Raw genomic sequence first — 16237 nt, forward strand, 5'->3', positions numbered from 1 at the left:
ATGATGTGATGAACATGTAAACATAACATTTCTCAAAGAAAAAAAGGGAAGGATGAAGGTCCATACCCCTAATATTAACCATCAGTTGTTGATTGGATGAAGCAGATATGAATGTGAAGTTGTGAATTGTGAGAAAGGGGCAGGAGAAGTCCTGCATACCTCACGAGAGAAGTCTGTCGTTTCACCGGCTGATCGAGTTATGACATTTAGATAAAAAATAAACAAAAGTAAAAATGAAACATGCATGGATGAATCGTTCACAATAAGATAATAAAAATTAGATGCATATATAAAACAGGGCAAATTTTAATTGAATGCTGACTGTAGTTTTCTGGTCATTTTCCAAATGCTAACACCTAGTTAATCACCTAGCAACCACCCACAACACCCTAGCAACCAGTCTGACCTATTATCAACAACAAGCAATGTCCTGGCAGCTTGCAACACCATAGCATTGTGTTAGTGAGTTTTGCATGGGCAAGCAACACTAAACATATAGTTTGTAATTCATTTTACAGTTATATAATCTACTACAAGCTGGTGGAGCAACCTAGTTATGGCTGTAAGAACACATTTGCTACGATAGGGACTTGGCCATACTCCAAAGCATAGCTTGGACTGTAATACCAGCATGGGATGGCCTGTTTTTCCAACAGAGGCTTCTCCTGTTACTTATAATGGCTGCAAATGAAACTACAATGTATTAGGTCTCAGAGACAAAATAACAGCACAACTGTACGCATCTGCATTTAATTTTACTGTATGAATGACAAAACATATGAAGTTCATTATCTTTACGCGCGCTCCAGCAGTCATTCGCTCAAGGAGCTGCGCATGTTCGCGCTAACTTTCACTCTCATTCACATTCCTCTCCATGTCCCTTCTTCCCTTTCACCAGCAGTGAGTGTTTGATGTTACGAAACACCCGTGTGTGTGTGTGTCTGCGCTGGTCATTTTGGCGTACTGTGTCTTTAAACTGTGGCGGCGGCCCTGCGCCTGCAGCACAGGAAACCCCGTAGCGACTTTCTGAGGGGACCCAAGATGGCCGAATCTTCACAGTGGGGCTAATAATTACTTTTCGTCACGTCGCTGCTATTTCACGGTGCTCGACGGTCGCGCTGGCCATTCGCCATCCCGGAAAGCGAAACGAACGAGTCTATTCGATTAGTTGCATTGGGGAATGTTTATCTCTGTGTGAAAAGAGACTGGCTGGTCCATCCGCGGCCCTTAGCCAGAATATGGCGGAATACTTGGAGAAAATATAGCTTAGCTTATTATGAACGCGCCGCTTTATACACGACTCTTCCCGCATTTTCACCTATCGCGCGCGAGTATAATTATCAAATAGCGTAATCGGTACGTCTTTGGAGTTAATTTGCGCACGCTTCTAACGTTTATGTGTCAAAAATGACTCGCGCGAGGAGATAGCCTGCTAGCTGAGGCGCTAGCTACGCTAACCCCGTTTGACTGAATTAGTCGCAGCGTTAGCCTAGCTAGCTTAAAGTAAGGGGGCACGGAGAAAAATAAACACATTCTGCATTCGTGCTCTGGCTGCATACTTTTAAAACAAACCTCTCATCGTTTCATCCCCTTTTAGAAACGGAAGTGATTTTTGTTGTTACGTTTATATAAAGATTTCAAAATATTGAGTATGTTGTGGAGAGTCTCGGCTGCACACAGCAGCTAGCTGACCATTGCTAGACTGGTCAGAATAATTTTTCTGGAAAGCACAAGTTTACTGTTGTAGACCCCACAACAACATACTGCACCAGCTTCGAGACAGCTTGCCACTGACAGCCATACATTTCAGATTGAAGTTGACAGCAGGTTCTGTTGCCTCTTGCAAGGCAAGGACGTTGAGATTTATTGAATTAAAGGCGAAAGCCTGTTTGAGAATTACTTGCAAGGATGACTGACACTCGTAGACGAGTAAAAGTGTACACTCTGAATGAGGATCGCCAGTGGGATGATCGGGGGACGGGACATGTGTCATCCGCCTATGTGGAGAGACTGAAAGGCATGTCTCTCCTGGTGCGCGCCGAAAGTGATGGTAGGTTTCAAAACACTACAAAAATGATGTAAGTTACATGGTCACTTTTTGATTGAGACTGCAATTAAGATGTGCCCGTTCTTTAAAACAGGATCACTGCTGCTGGAGTCAAAAATAAACCCTAACACCGCCTATCAGAAACAGCAGGTGCGTTTGAAATGCCATGATCTTATTGACAACTCATCAGTGCATTTGTGAACATAATTCATGAATATGTGCTGTAAATGTCTTGGTTAAAACTAGTCAAGTATACATTTGTCTTATAAAGATGCAAGACAGCACAGGTGAATAAAATTAATAAATATCACATACCATATTTTCACAGTACAACAACCCTGTTAAGCATATGATATAAAAGTCAGACATAGGAAATAATAGTCAGAAACAATTTCAGAACAGAAATCTAGTAAGAACAGTTTATTGAAATATTAGACAATTACAAAAAATGTTTTGTGTTGTACATCATATTTAATGCATCAGGCTTTTTATGGCCCAAATAAAAAATGGAGCTCACACCCGAGAAAAATTAATTTTATTCAGGTGTCCAAACTGACCATAATCATGCAATAATAGTTCTTAGTAAGATGAAATGAAATGCTTCGTTTTATGACCCAAGCTCTGTACTTTTAATTGTATGGGGGCAAAACATGTAATGCAGTGCAGTGCAACGAAGTAATGATTGAGAGATGTACAAACAAATGTTCCTTAAAAGCCTGTTGTATCATACGTAATACATAGATTGTAAACATAGATGGGTAATAAAGTAAACCTGAGTAGCTTTTAGAGGCTTTAGAAATCCATGCATCAACTATGATACAATAAATGTTATTTTGATAATTACTCATTCACATGTACTAATTTGCATGAACTTCCAAAACTTTTCTTTGACATATTAGAGTTAAAGGTTTTCACAGAGGTTTTTTTTTTTTTTATCACTCCATGAATAAAAAAATTGTCAACATACAGATTTTTTTTTATGCATAAAATATTAAATAAATCCGGCAGCTGATATATAAATCCCTCTGTAAAAACCTTCAGAATATAGAACTGTTAAGCTTGGTGTATGTAAGTGATTACTGAAGTTGGGATTTCTGACTCATTTTGAGAAAACAGCCTTTAAAGTTATTAAAATCTACAGACACAAATCCATAACGTGTAACAAAATAAATATTTAAAAATATACTTTGGATGTTTTCTATCTACATGTTTTGGAAGCAAAATAGCTCAAAATTGACAGGTGTCGTGAAAAAAAGTGCTTTAGCCTGTAGTGTCTTGCCTTAAACTGTAGATCCCTGTGTGTAAGTACTTACAGAATATCACTTTCTTGTGTCAGTAACATGTTTTGGGGGGCTTTTGTTGATGGTATTTGCATTTTTCTTTGAAGGACACATTAATAGTCTGGTCTGAGGCTGAAAACTATGACCTGGCCCTCAGCTTCCAGGAAAAGGCTGGCTGTGATGAGATCTGGGAGAAAATATGTCAGGTGATTATGCTTATCATAATTATGTACAGTAATAATTAGGGCTGGGTATTGACACAAATTTCACATTTTGATTCACGAGCTTGCAATTCGATTCGATTACGATTCGATTCAGTATTGATTATTTTGGATATCAGGTACAATACATTGCAAATTTTCTCAAGGAAAACAAATCTCTTCACTATTATTGTGAACTATGGGAGTCAGTTGTAGCCTATAGGCTTCATTAGCCTACTATAATGTTGAAGGTAAAAATGTACTGATTTGTATACAAACACTTAAAATACACTTTTATTTATTTTTATAATAATAAAGTTATATGAAATTATATACAAATTTAAATGGTGGCTGTCATAAAAAACTTTCCACATTTATTCAAACATGCATTAAATATTGAAGAACATATAATGAATATGTAATATGGTGCATATATTTAACAAAATGCTCCTCTATAGAGTTAATATTTCTAGCTGACTAACGAGTTTATGGTCACTGGATATGTTTTTTCTGAGGTAAATGTGACGTTACATGACATTGTTTACTAACGTATTTCCACGGTTGATGCACTAATTGAGCGATTCCATGTGACATGATACGGACTTCGATAAGTTGTACTCTATCTTTTAACACACTTTCAGATGCTCATTCATGTTTATTTCGCGCTGTAACTGGTATTATTAAGGCGGAAGAGATCATGATGTGCTTCTCTTGAGCTGCGCCCGAGCGATCTCACGCCACAGCGCCAAAACGGTAATTATGTTTTTGAATTTCGTAAGAAAATGGACGTAATTTGAAATCTGAGACTTTGTTTCATATCAATAATAATAATAAAGCACAAAGATTATTGCGATTTATTGGATGGGATGCGCGCTACAATGTTCCATTTTTTCATCAACTGAAAACAGGATGACTAATCGATTCTTGGGATTTAAGAATCGATATCGTTTCATAAAAATGAGAATCGATTAAAATCGAGAAATCGATATTTTTTACCCAGCCCTATTAATAATATTTTCTCTATGTTTCTCTAAGTACTGCATGCTGGTGTAGTGCCTCTATTCTGAAAGCCTCTTTTGTGTGTGTGTACAGGTCCAGGGAAAGGACCCCTCAGTAGACATCACCCAGGAGCTGATCGATGAGTCTGAAGAGGAGCGCTTCGATGACATGTCTTCTCCTGGCCTTGAACTTCCACCATGTGAGCTCTCCCGGCTAGAGGAGGTGGCCGAGCTGGTGGCCTCATCCTTACCTTCTCCGTTACGGCGGGAAAAACTGGCCCTGGCGCTAGAGAACGAGGGCTACATCCGCAAGCTGCTGGAGCTGTTTCGCGTGTGCGAGGACTTGGAGAACCGTGAAGGCTTGCACCACCTCTATGACATCATCAAAGGCATTTTCCTCCTCAACCGCACGGCGCTCTTCGAAGTTATGTTCTCTGAAGAATGCATCATGGATGTGATCGGGTGTCTGGAGTTCGATCCGTCGCTACCCCAACCGCGGAGGCATCGAGAGTTCCTGACCACCACGGCGAGGTTTAAAGAGGTCATTCCCATTTCAGACCCGGAGCTGCGGCAGAAGATTCACCAGACGTACCGGGTGCAGTATATTCAGGACATGGTGCTGCCTACCCCCTCTGTCTTTGAAGAAAACATGCTCTCCACGCTGCACTCCTTCATCTTCTTCAACAAAGTGGAGATTGTTGGCATGCTGCAGGTGGGTTCTCCTACTCAGCCGAGTGTACGTGATCAGTAGTGTGCTTTGTACCATTAGTGGTTGAATGATATTTTCCCACCGTTTCATCGACGCGTGACAATACCGGTATCATCGTCGGGGGACTTTTAAATCGCTAATTTGAAAGCGAAACTAAAATACCCACGTCCGCATGGGCATTCATAATGGTGCGGCGCAGAGTGAGCGTTTTCAATTCATTCATATAGAGCTGGTAAGTCCCGCCCCTTCCGCTAACCCCACTGGACCTCTAGGTTGAAAAATCGTCAATGCAAGTGAATGTGAGAAAATAATTATTTTCTGGTCTCGTTTGAATTTTGCCATGAATGTGAACATATGTTGTCTGTGAATTTTTAATATAATTTTTCGTGTGAAGAATGCTACAATTTAGCGGGTAGAAGTTTGATACGGTTAGACTTTGTGTGAGAGCACTTTGTGGACTACAACTAGTTTTTCCATCAGACGGGAATCTGAAGAAAGAACAGCCCATATGGTTTGAATGGTGACATTTGGGTACAAAACACACAGGCATCTCGATCTGTCTTCATAGATTATCGCATTAGCACCGTGATTTGACAAGTGGAGGGAAAATGTGTTATGGGGTGACGTCACATAGGCGACATGTTATGTCTTTTCCACAACTGCTAGCCAAAGAATCATACAATATACTGTCCAACTCGTAACTTAAAAAAATTATATAAAAAATTCACAGACAACATATGTTCACATTCATGGCACAATTCAAACGGGACCAGAAAATAATTATTTTCTCACATTCACTTGCATTGATGATTTTTCAACCTAGAGGTCCACTTGGTGTTTTACGGATGGACGACTTACCAGCTCTATTTCAGCGCTGCGCTCGTTGTCTTTTGACTTCTGGTCTGTATTTTCATAGCGGTTTTGCATGTTTATTAATGAACGGCTCGTTTTAAAATCTTCCCGGTCGACTGACATTTGTTTAGTCATCTTCTTTAAACATTACAGTCCTCATGATAACTTTCGTTAACTTTACATTAAGTAAATCCACTTCAAAAGCTAATTACTCCTGGACAGCAGCGCCATAGAAATATACAGAGCGACTGCAAAACGGAAGTTAAAAGACAATATTATAAAGATGGCGGCGCCCTCGTTTCTCTGGCGCGTAAGTTCTATAGGAATGAACTGAAAACTCTCGCTCTGCTCTGCTCGCTCCGCGGCCGTGGACATTATGAATGCCCGTGCGGACGTGTGCATTTTAGTTTCACTTTCAAATTTGCGCCAATTCGGGGGCGGATTGCTTGAATGTTGAGTTCACTAGTCTATTATTCTTAATGAAAAACACAACAACCAAACAGTACAATGACAAATTCACTTAAATAGGTGCTTTGGCACCAAATATCCTCATCAGATCCTCACTCTCGTGATAAATGAAATCTGACTCCTGCTGCGACTCAATTTATTAAGCAGACAAGTTCAGTTTTTAATTGCAGTGTCTGTTCTCTAACTGAACACAATTATTGTATAAAAAACTTTTTTTTTTTGCCCACTTGCTTCTGAACACTGTCAACACCGACTATCATAGCAAGCCTATGGTTGAGTTAACTCTACTGAGCAAAACAAACTATAGATTAACTCTCCATTTAGGCTTCTAGCATCATATCTCACAGGTAACGTACATTGTCAGGCTTGCTATGTGTCGTCGTGCCTTCTCACCACGATTTTCAGAGCAGCAACTTCCGTCTCAGATTCATTGCATTGCATCGTCAGCAAAACACCTTGCTTGCAGAGGCTTCAGTGAATAAGTTTACATGTTTGTGTTGCTGCTGCTGCTACATCTCATTGAGCCATGGTGGGTTGTACTGTGGTTCTTTGCTGTAAAGGTCATCAGATGTTTTCCACACCAAAAGGTCTACAGATTAAGGATAACAGCACTAACTGTTTTTTTTTCAGATGCATGTAATCATATTTAGTAGAAAACCGGCAACAGAATACCTCAATAGTAGATTTCAAGAGTAAAGTGGGAGTGATTGTTATTTAAAATGTTTTCATCATTCAGTTGAGTTAAAAATATATTTTATGAAAATAGTTTGATTATACATGCTTCTCACCTAACACCGTGTCCTAACTACACGCGCTGCGACACGCGATAAAGGGTATCTTTTCCATGTTAATCAGAGTGTTTGTCCTAACCAGGCGCGACACGCGACGATTCTAATTTAGAAACGGTTTCTATTTTTCTGCGACGTCGCGCTGGAACAACAAACAAAGTGTGGCGATGATAATCTCTCAGATACTGTTTATGTGCTTTATTTAATGTTAAAAGCGTGAAATGTGACTTTGAATATCATTTAGTGCTCCAGCTTTGTAGCTGTAAAAGCAACAATGGATATAATTCACCTCAGATCTTGAAATTAAACAAATGGAAACATGAACGTTAAAACTGTGAACAAACAAGTGTATTCTTTGACAAAGATGGTTTTAGTAACTCAGTAGCCTATGTATTTTTTAAATGGTGTAATATTTGTGAATTTGATTATGTAGCTACTTATCCATTTTCTTGCGAGTTACGTCGAGATTACTCTCTAGTGCTGTGCACTCGCCGTGAGACTCCGCCCACACGCTGTTCTGATTGGCTGTGGTTTTTGATTGACGTTGTGGCGTCTCACAGTCGCGTCTAGTGTGGACAGACAGTGTGTCGCTGGAATCTTATCGCGTCACGTGTAGTTAGGACACGGTGTAAGCCTTACAGTGGACTTGTTTGATGTTGGTTGGAGTTAGGGGAGGGGGCTTGTTTCCATGGGAACAGCACCATCATGTTCTTTAGAGCCATATCATGTGATGTCACAAACGCTTGGCAGGCGTGCTGGATGATCTTTTCTCCAACCCCCAGTCAGCTGCTTCAGTACAGTATGGTTGTTTCATAGATCTTTGCAGATAAGGGTGCATATTATATGGCACACTATTGTCTTAATATATTACCATATCCCATTACTACCTGAGTGTAATCTAGCAGATGTTAAATAAACTGGCCATAGATACTAAAAGCTATTTCTTATGATTGTCTGAGCAATTAGATGTACTTTCCCATGACCGTATATGATCAGTTGTTTCGTTCACTTGATTTGTTCCTCTTTTTTTGTGGTGTAATCTTTTATGTCCATGACAAGGTGATACAGTAAAATACAGTATCAGTCACGTCTAACCTGGCATTGATCAAATATACGTGTCAAGTCACCCTCATTCAGCTAGAGGTCAAGTAATGTTGCAAAACGGATTTGAGCCTCTGTGATTTACAACTTTATATTGAGCTCAAATGACATTAGGATAATGTATATAAACAATGAACATTTATCAAAAACCAGGTATAATGTGGAAAATCTGGCTAAACAAAATTATTAATGGTTGTATTTCACACAATACGGAAGGAAAGGGATTGAGTGACAGAAAATAGATTTTACTGTTGTGAATACAGGCTATTTCAGTAAAAATTGCATCCAAATATTTGCTCATTCTACATACGATTCTGGGAGTCACGATCCGATTTCAAAACGATTATTGATCTACCTTTTTTTTATTAATTAATTAGTGTACTTTAAATCAAAAAGGGGGCTCAACACTAAGGATTTTTTCTATTTTTTCTAAAATCTAATTGCGATTTTTCTGTGATCTGTGAAATTGTGATCGCAATTTAAAATGTAAATGCAATGCCCAAAATTTAGTTTTTATACAGAAATATGACTAATAATAATATTTATAATAATAAAAATAATAATTATTATTGCTAAACAAAATTATTAAAATAATAAATATTACTTTTGTAATAACAATATTACACTGCAAGAGGGCTATTACTATAAATCATTAGAAAGGTCTAAGGATTTATTGTAAAATATTACATTATTATGAAAAAAAAAAATCTGTGATGGTCATTTCTTAAAGGGTTAGTTCAAATGAAAATTGTCAGCCTTATGTTGTCCCAAACCTCTGAGTTTCTTTCTTCTGTTAATGTTTTCCCGTAGCTCAAAAAGTAGTGCATTGGCGATTGCTACGCCAAGGTCATGGGTTCATTTCACAGGGAAAGCAAGAACTGATAAGAATGTAAATGTGTACCTTGAAATGCATTGTAAGTCGCTTTGGATAAAAGCATGAATGCATATGCATAAATGTAAATGAACACAAAAGAAGATATTTTGAAGAGTGTTGATAACCAGACAGCTGACGGTAATAGTATTTTAATAGTACATTCTTTAAAATATCATCTTTTGTGTTCAACAGAAGAAACAAACTCGTACAGGTTTGGAACAACTTAAGGGAGAGTAAATGATGACAGAATTTTCATTTTTGGCTGAACTAACCCTGCATTTTTTTTGTCAGGAAATCATATGCGTCCACTGAGAGAAAAAAACTCCTGTACTCCTCTCTATCGCTACTCGTGTTTACTTAAAATGTCTTTAGAGAGAACTTAGAGAATTATCTTTCCTTTTTTGCACAGAATAGGGTGTGGACAGCATGCGTGTCTCTGGTTCCTTCCACTGTAGGAAAATTAAGCCGAAATATCCCAGAAATGATCTTTGCCAACTATCGCTGTTGCAGAATAAAATGCAGATAGAGACGTTTTGACTGATGAAACAAAGACAATAAACATATTTATAATGCAATTTTAATCACATATCCTTGAACACAATAAAATATAATTTCTGCCTCATTCTGTGATATGAAGCCACGTCAGATCACAAAAGAAAGTTATTTCAAACTCTCAAAGTTGTGATTATATAGTAAAAACATCATTAAATGTTCTCTTTTGTTGGACAACAGGGCCCGTATTCATAAAGAATCTTAATGCAAAGAGTAGCTCCTAGTGACAAAATTCTAAGAAAATTCTTAGAAATGTGGGCGTTTACTCTTAAAATTAAAGAAAAAGTCCTAGTAAAGAAAAAAGTCATTCAGAAAGCATCTTAACCCTTAAAAGAGGTCTTAAGGTCAAAATTGTTATAGGAGCACGGATGAGGACTTTTAAGAGGCTTAAGAGTTTCTTTAGCAGAGGAGAAAATGGCAGAAAGACGAAGAGGGAGAAGAAATGTGTTGCAGACGATGGATGACAGTGAGTTAATAAGACGCTATAGATTAGATCGTGCAGGGACCATGTTTGTGACTGATCTTTTTAGAGACACGCTAATATCTCCAACACAGCACAGAAATGCCATAGCGCCTGAAATGAAAGTAATCACTACATTACAATATTTGGCAACTGGGAAAGTTCCATGTTTGATACACTAAAACCAACATTCAAACCACCACTTAAATAGACATGCCAGTAATCAGTGTAACTGGAAAGAGTGGAACAATTTTTATCATTCTAAGCAATCAAATACCTTATAGGAAATGAACAGCATGGTAAATAACAAAAGGATTTATATACACACATATAATGTGTGTGTGTGAGAGAACGATCAAATAGGAAAAATTACGCATGTAAGTTCAAAGTGAAGGCTTAGAATAGACCCTATACTTAAAATCACTTTTTTTTTTCCTTCTTGGACAACCAACCAATCACAGTCTTCAAAAGATTGTGTCATACATAGCAACGGGGTCAACCCCGCCTCCTCACTAAGATAAAAGTTTTTGTCTTTTCCTTGCTCAGAGTTGCTCTCAGATCGGTCCCGAATCGCTCTTAAGCTAAGACTCCTACATAAAAGTTTTTAAGCTAAATTAAGAGTTTTCTGAGAGGATTCTTAATGAATACGGGCCCAGATGTGTAAATGCTAAGTCTTTGGAAAGATGTTTGGAGCATGTTGCTTTTTCTAATGCATGACCTCATAGTGCTTGCAGTGATGTAGTAGCATTTACTGCGAACGGATCAATCCACTCTGATCACAGTGCTGCGCTTCACCGTGAAATGTACTTAATGAAGAAAAAAATTGAGATACCGGTGAAATTTCACAATTCTCGATTGATTACAATTTATAATTTCAATACCACAGCAAAAACTACTAGCCTAACTAATATAAAGTTCAAACATTATTGAAGACAAGTGAGTCTTCAGTAATAAAATTGCTTGTTTTAAAAAGTTACATAAGATAAATACAGCAGAACAAAGATACAAATGACCGTAATGTACAGAAATTGACTCATACTGCAAAGTCTTCACTGTATACATTAAATATAGATTATTTATTATTAATATTAAAGCTAGATCAGTGAGTGACGTTCTTTGTCTTCTGTTGTTTGATTAACATTAATGGCAGAGACGGCAGCTAGAATTTTAGGCTGCTGTCATTAAGACCGAATGCACGACTAGTATACTGTTACACATGCGTTTTCTTTCTCATCTGTTTACGTTCATTTAAGGCGAGACACGGCAGGCAAAAACATCGTGTTTTTTTTCACTGGTCAATTTGGAGATTTTGGACTATTTGTCTTCAATAACATGTCTTCTTTCAGACCTGTGGTGAAAAAAAGTCAGAAATACACATTTAGGTCTTTATTTTACTTTATTTTACTACACTTTGTTTGCATCTGTAGATTTCTCATAAATTCAACAAAAGTTGGCGTTCTAAATCAAGGCCGTTTTCTCAAAATGGTTTTTTTCTCATACTCTGAGCCAGAAATCTCCACTTCAGCAGCACTTACATAAACCAAACTTTCCAGTTGTATTCCTATCTATATTCTTAAGGTTTTTCCCGAGGGGTTTGTTGATTTATACAACGTTTTATACCTAAAAACAGGGCGAAACTGGATTTTTTTGGCTGTTGACAGTCTTTTCTATGAAGGACTAAAAATGACAGAACGAAAAATAAATAAATAAATAAATAAAAGTAGAAATAAATAAATAAATGCAGAAATAATAGTGAAAATAAATACATTTTGGTAATATAAATGACTATTTCTGTATTTTTACATGTATTTATTTATTTATTTATGCATTTCTATATGTATTTATTTATGTATTTATACATTTATTTATGTATTTATTTATACATTTATTTATTCCTACATTTATTTATTTCTGTATTTCCACATTTCTACATTTATTTTTCCCTGCGCATGTATGCTAATTGACCAATGGCTAAGCCACGCCCCCTTCACTCACTCGGACAAACAGTCAACATTCGGTAACAGGCGCTTTGGCAGCTGTCACAGTAGGAGACATTTCACAGGAGGCAATTGATGATTTGTTGGAGACAGAAAGATTATATATCATCTCGATGTCACCAAAAGGGCCTTAAATATGCATTGGAGGGTTATATTAATAATTTTATTGTTGAGAAGGTCGATAAGCTTCAGCTCCAGAACAAAGATTTACAGTTCACAGTGTAAACGTTATAGTTTGGTGCTATTTCGCTTCAAACGCTCGCTTTATACGCGCGTCCTATTCGCTTTGGATTCAAAATGTTCAAGCGTCGAACTAGACGCGGATACGCGCGAATTTGACGCTCTATTCGCGTTGGTGTGTGCGCAGAATAATGAACAGGCTGCGATGTCAAGATTGCATTACTGGAATGTGTGTGTTTGTGTGTGTGTGTCAGAGAGCGGGCGCGATCGAACAGTGGAAACATAAAAACATACTCCATTTTGTTCATACAGGACATAATTAAAACTGCAAAGTGTTTAGCCTACTTATATTTGTGTAAAACACAACATTGTGCTTTTGTCAAACTGTAAACTCTTGTCAAACTGTAACCTACAACTGTCACCCAACCAAAATCACACACACACGCTGTTTGAAAGCCAAAATGACAAGAAAAAACATAAAAACGAATGAAAACTGATAACCGCAATGCATTGCAATGGACGAGGAAGCAGAGAATGTCCGAGTGTATTGGGTTAGCTATGCGTACTGTGATTGGCTCATCGCGTTTGGGGGCGTGGCTTAGCCATTGGTCAATTAGCATACATGCGCAGGGAAAAATAAATGTAGAAATGTGGAAATACAGAAATAAATAAATGTAAGAATAAATAAATGTATAAATAAATAAATATATAAATAAATGTATAAATACATAAATACATATAGAAATGCATAAATAAATAAATAAATGCATGTAAAAATACAGAAATAGCCATTTATATTACCAAAATGTATTTATTTTCACTATTATTTCTGCATTTATTTATTTATTTCTACTTTTATTTATTTATTTATTTATTTATTTATTTATTTTTCGTTCTGTCATTTTTAGTCCTTCATAGAAAAGACTGTCAACAGCCAAAAAAATCCAGTTTCGCCCTGTTTTTAGGTATAAAACGTTGTATAAATCAACAAACCCCTCGGGAAAAACCTTAAGAATATAGATAGGAATACAACTGGAAAGTTTTAGTCCTTCATACTTTTCTGATTAATGGAGTGATAAAAAGAGAGATCCAAAATCCCCTCTGTAAAAACCTTTGACTCTAATATGTCAACAAAATGAAACAAGAATTTTGAATCTGGCTTTATCCAATGTTCAGATTTCTCTTCCGGAAATATATGTAAATTAGCGCATTTTTAATGAGATAATACCTAATTTGCATATTTAAACATAAATATTCTAAAAACTTGTAATACAAAAGATATTTGTCTTAATGTCAATAATCAACTGGGGAAGTTTCATGCTGATATCTATTAGTTAATTTTTTTTCCTATTCACCAGGGGTGTCTCCCCTTAAAGGGGACATATCATGCCAAATGCACTTTTTTAGCCCTTAAATGCATTTTGTTGTATATTTGGAGTGTTTAGAAGTACAGAAAATATGAAATTATTCTCTTCAGGTGCTTCGTTGATATCTTTGTATTCTGTTTTGGTCATATTTTTCAACCTGTTCCGATTTTTCTGTTATCTATGACGTTTTTTGAACTATTACGTCACAGTATTTGCAGCGGAACTGCCAAATAAGGACATTGACTTCCGGCCCAACACTTCGAGCAATCCGCCATTTTTATTTCTCGCTGCAATTTTGTAGTCCAAGCTAAAGGATGCAGAAGTTACGAGAGGGTAAGTTAAAATGTTCGGTTGTTGGATGTAGTAACCCACACGCTTCATTACACCGTCTAATGTAGATGAACTGCCGCGCTTGTTACAGGGCGCATGTTTAACTGAAAGAACGAGCAGAGAGAGAGACCCGGTCGCGCGTGCACTCTCTCTCTTCAGAGCCAGGCGAAAGTGTAAACAAGACATCACCGTCTCCAAACTAGACGCTGTCTTGCTCTCTCTCCCTCGCACATATTAATCAAAATAAATCGACACGGTGGTAAAAGGTCGGAAGACCAAAGTTTCATGTGTAAATACAGTACACACCATTGCGATACATCCATATGAAGACGTTGTTCTGCAGGTTCGTCGTCTTCATTTTCATCTCGCTCCTGCTCCGACTCTGGCTCGAACATGTAAGGCTGGCTGGACAAATCTTCCGTTGTTGACATTTTGTTAATAACGTGTGAATAAAAAGTTTCTGTGCCGCTAGATAATCGTATCTGTGCTATCAAACTACAAAAATGGCCGAACGGGGTGGAGTTGAACCGAGTGTGGGCGGGGTATGAAGTGTCTCAATTATATTTAAAGAGACCGCACCAAAACGAGTTGCTCTCAGACGCACATCAGAAAAGGGGTAGAAAAGAGGCCTGTGGAGCTATAATAATGAGGAATTCAGACCCAAGCATTGCAGTTCCGCTTTATATAGACTACAAATGTATGATTTATATGTAAAAAGGAACAATTTAAAAGCATGATATGTCTCCTTTAAGGCATAACTGACTAGGTTTACGTGAATGTTCTACTCACCAAGACTGGCATTTTGACATACTTTAGTGTGTATTTTTCCATTCAAGTGCAAAAAGACATAAAAGAGAACTCAATTCAGCACCTGCGAGCCCCCCCCCCCCGCCCCCCCAGACTCGGCTCAGAACACAACGCGCAAACACCAAACATTTGCACACAAGCAAATAGTAGATAATAAAGAGGAACAAAGAAACCAGCAATAAACAGAGTGTTATCAGTACCTGAGAGGGTTTTCAGTATCTGAACATTTTCCAGTCATGACAAGAGCATAAAGGGATTTTTCTCTTTCTCAGCTTTACTCTGCTGTTTAATTATTACTGATGACGACACAGACAGCAGGAGATCTAATAAGCTGCATTCACACTAATGCACAGATCTGTTTTGAGACATCATGTTTTGTTCTGTCAGTCTAATCCCTTAAGGCATAACTGACTGTTTACATTAATTTCATGTCATGAAAGCATAATGACTTAAAGGTGCTGTAAGCGATGCTGGGAGTCGTAACTTCTTGTTGACATTCAAATTGTTGTCAAACAAAACGGAGGCTAGCTAGACCCTCCCTCCTCCCCTCCCGTCTCCTCCCTCCTCCCCTCCCTTCCGACATAAAGGAAAGTCAAAGTAGTCACTAGTACAAACAAAATTAAGTTTTACTGATACTTCATTCAATGTGTAATGTCACCAAGTTAGATAAAGGGTTTTATATATTGCAGAAAAAGAGAAACATTATCTTAAAATCGTTTCGCCTCCTGAGGTTAACGTTATAACTATAGCTCCCATACAAGGACGCAATAATAACAAGATAGCGTTAGCTTCGTGTTTCCCAGTGAGCATAAACAACGGCGGCGGCATAAACAAATTTAGTCAAAGTTGTCAACAGCCTATAAATGAACATTCAAATTCATAACAAACAGTGGATGAAAACAATCATTCACACAAATTGTCGCCCTACTGTGAATTTGCTTGATCAATTACAATAGAGATCGATCGCTAGCTGCTAAACATATGTTGTATGTTTTCACCAAAGTTTACGCTGACTGCATAGTTCTAGCTAATTACATCCTTGTGTTGGTTTGGCGAACATGAATCAGTTTAGAAAGAAATATGGATTTACCTGTTCAGCAAAAACAGAGCAACTGAGTGTCGGACTGGAAGCCCTTCTGCCGGCGGAGTTCTCGCCACCTTTCAAAGGTTTTTCCGATGTAAATTCGGTATTTCGCGTGTTCCTTATCTTCGTCCCTTATCCTTGTC

At 37.7% G+C, this 16237-nt stretch overlaps 1 protein-coding gene across 1 annotated transcript in view; it reads left to right on the forward strand.

Annotated features, from left to right (window-relative positions):
• Positions 1–929: 929 nt before the first annotated feature.
• The window catches only part of smek1 (SMEK homolog 1, suppressor of mek1 (Dictyostelium)), a 28510-nt gene continuing 13202 nt past the window's right edge, over positions 930–16237 (forward strand). The window contains exons 1-4 of the mRNA XM_084091327.1: positions 930–2050; positions 2142–2197; positions 3435–3533; positions 4620–5237. Of these exons, the coding sequence (XP_083947453.1) occupies positions 1909–2050; positions 2142–2197; positions 3435–3533; positions 4620–5237 (915 nt within the window). The 5' untranslated portion in view covers positions 930–1908. The remainder of the gene's footprint in view (positions 2051–2141; positions 2198–3434; positions 3534–4619; positions 5238–16237) is intronic.

This window comes from Abramis brama (genome assembly GCF_963993115.1).
Source record: "Abramis brama genome assembly, chromosome: 18".
Classification (NCBI taxonomy): Eukaryota; Metazoa; Chordata; class Actinopteri; order Cypriniformes; family Leuciscidae; genus Abramis; species Abramis brama.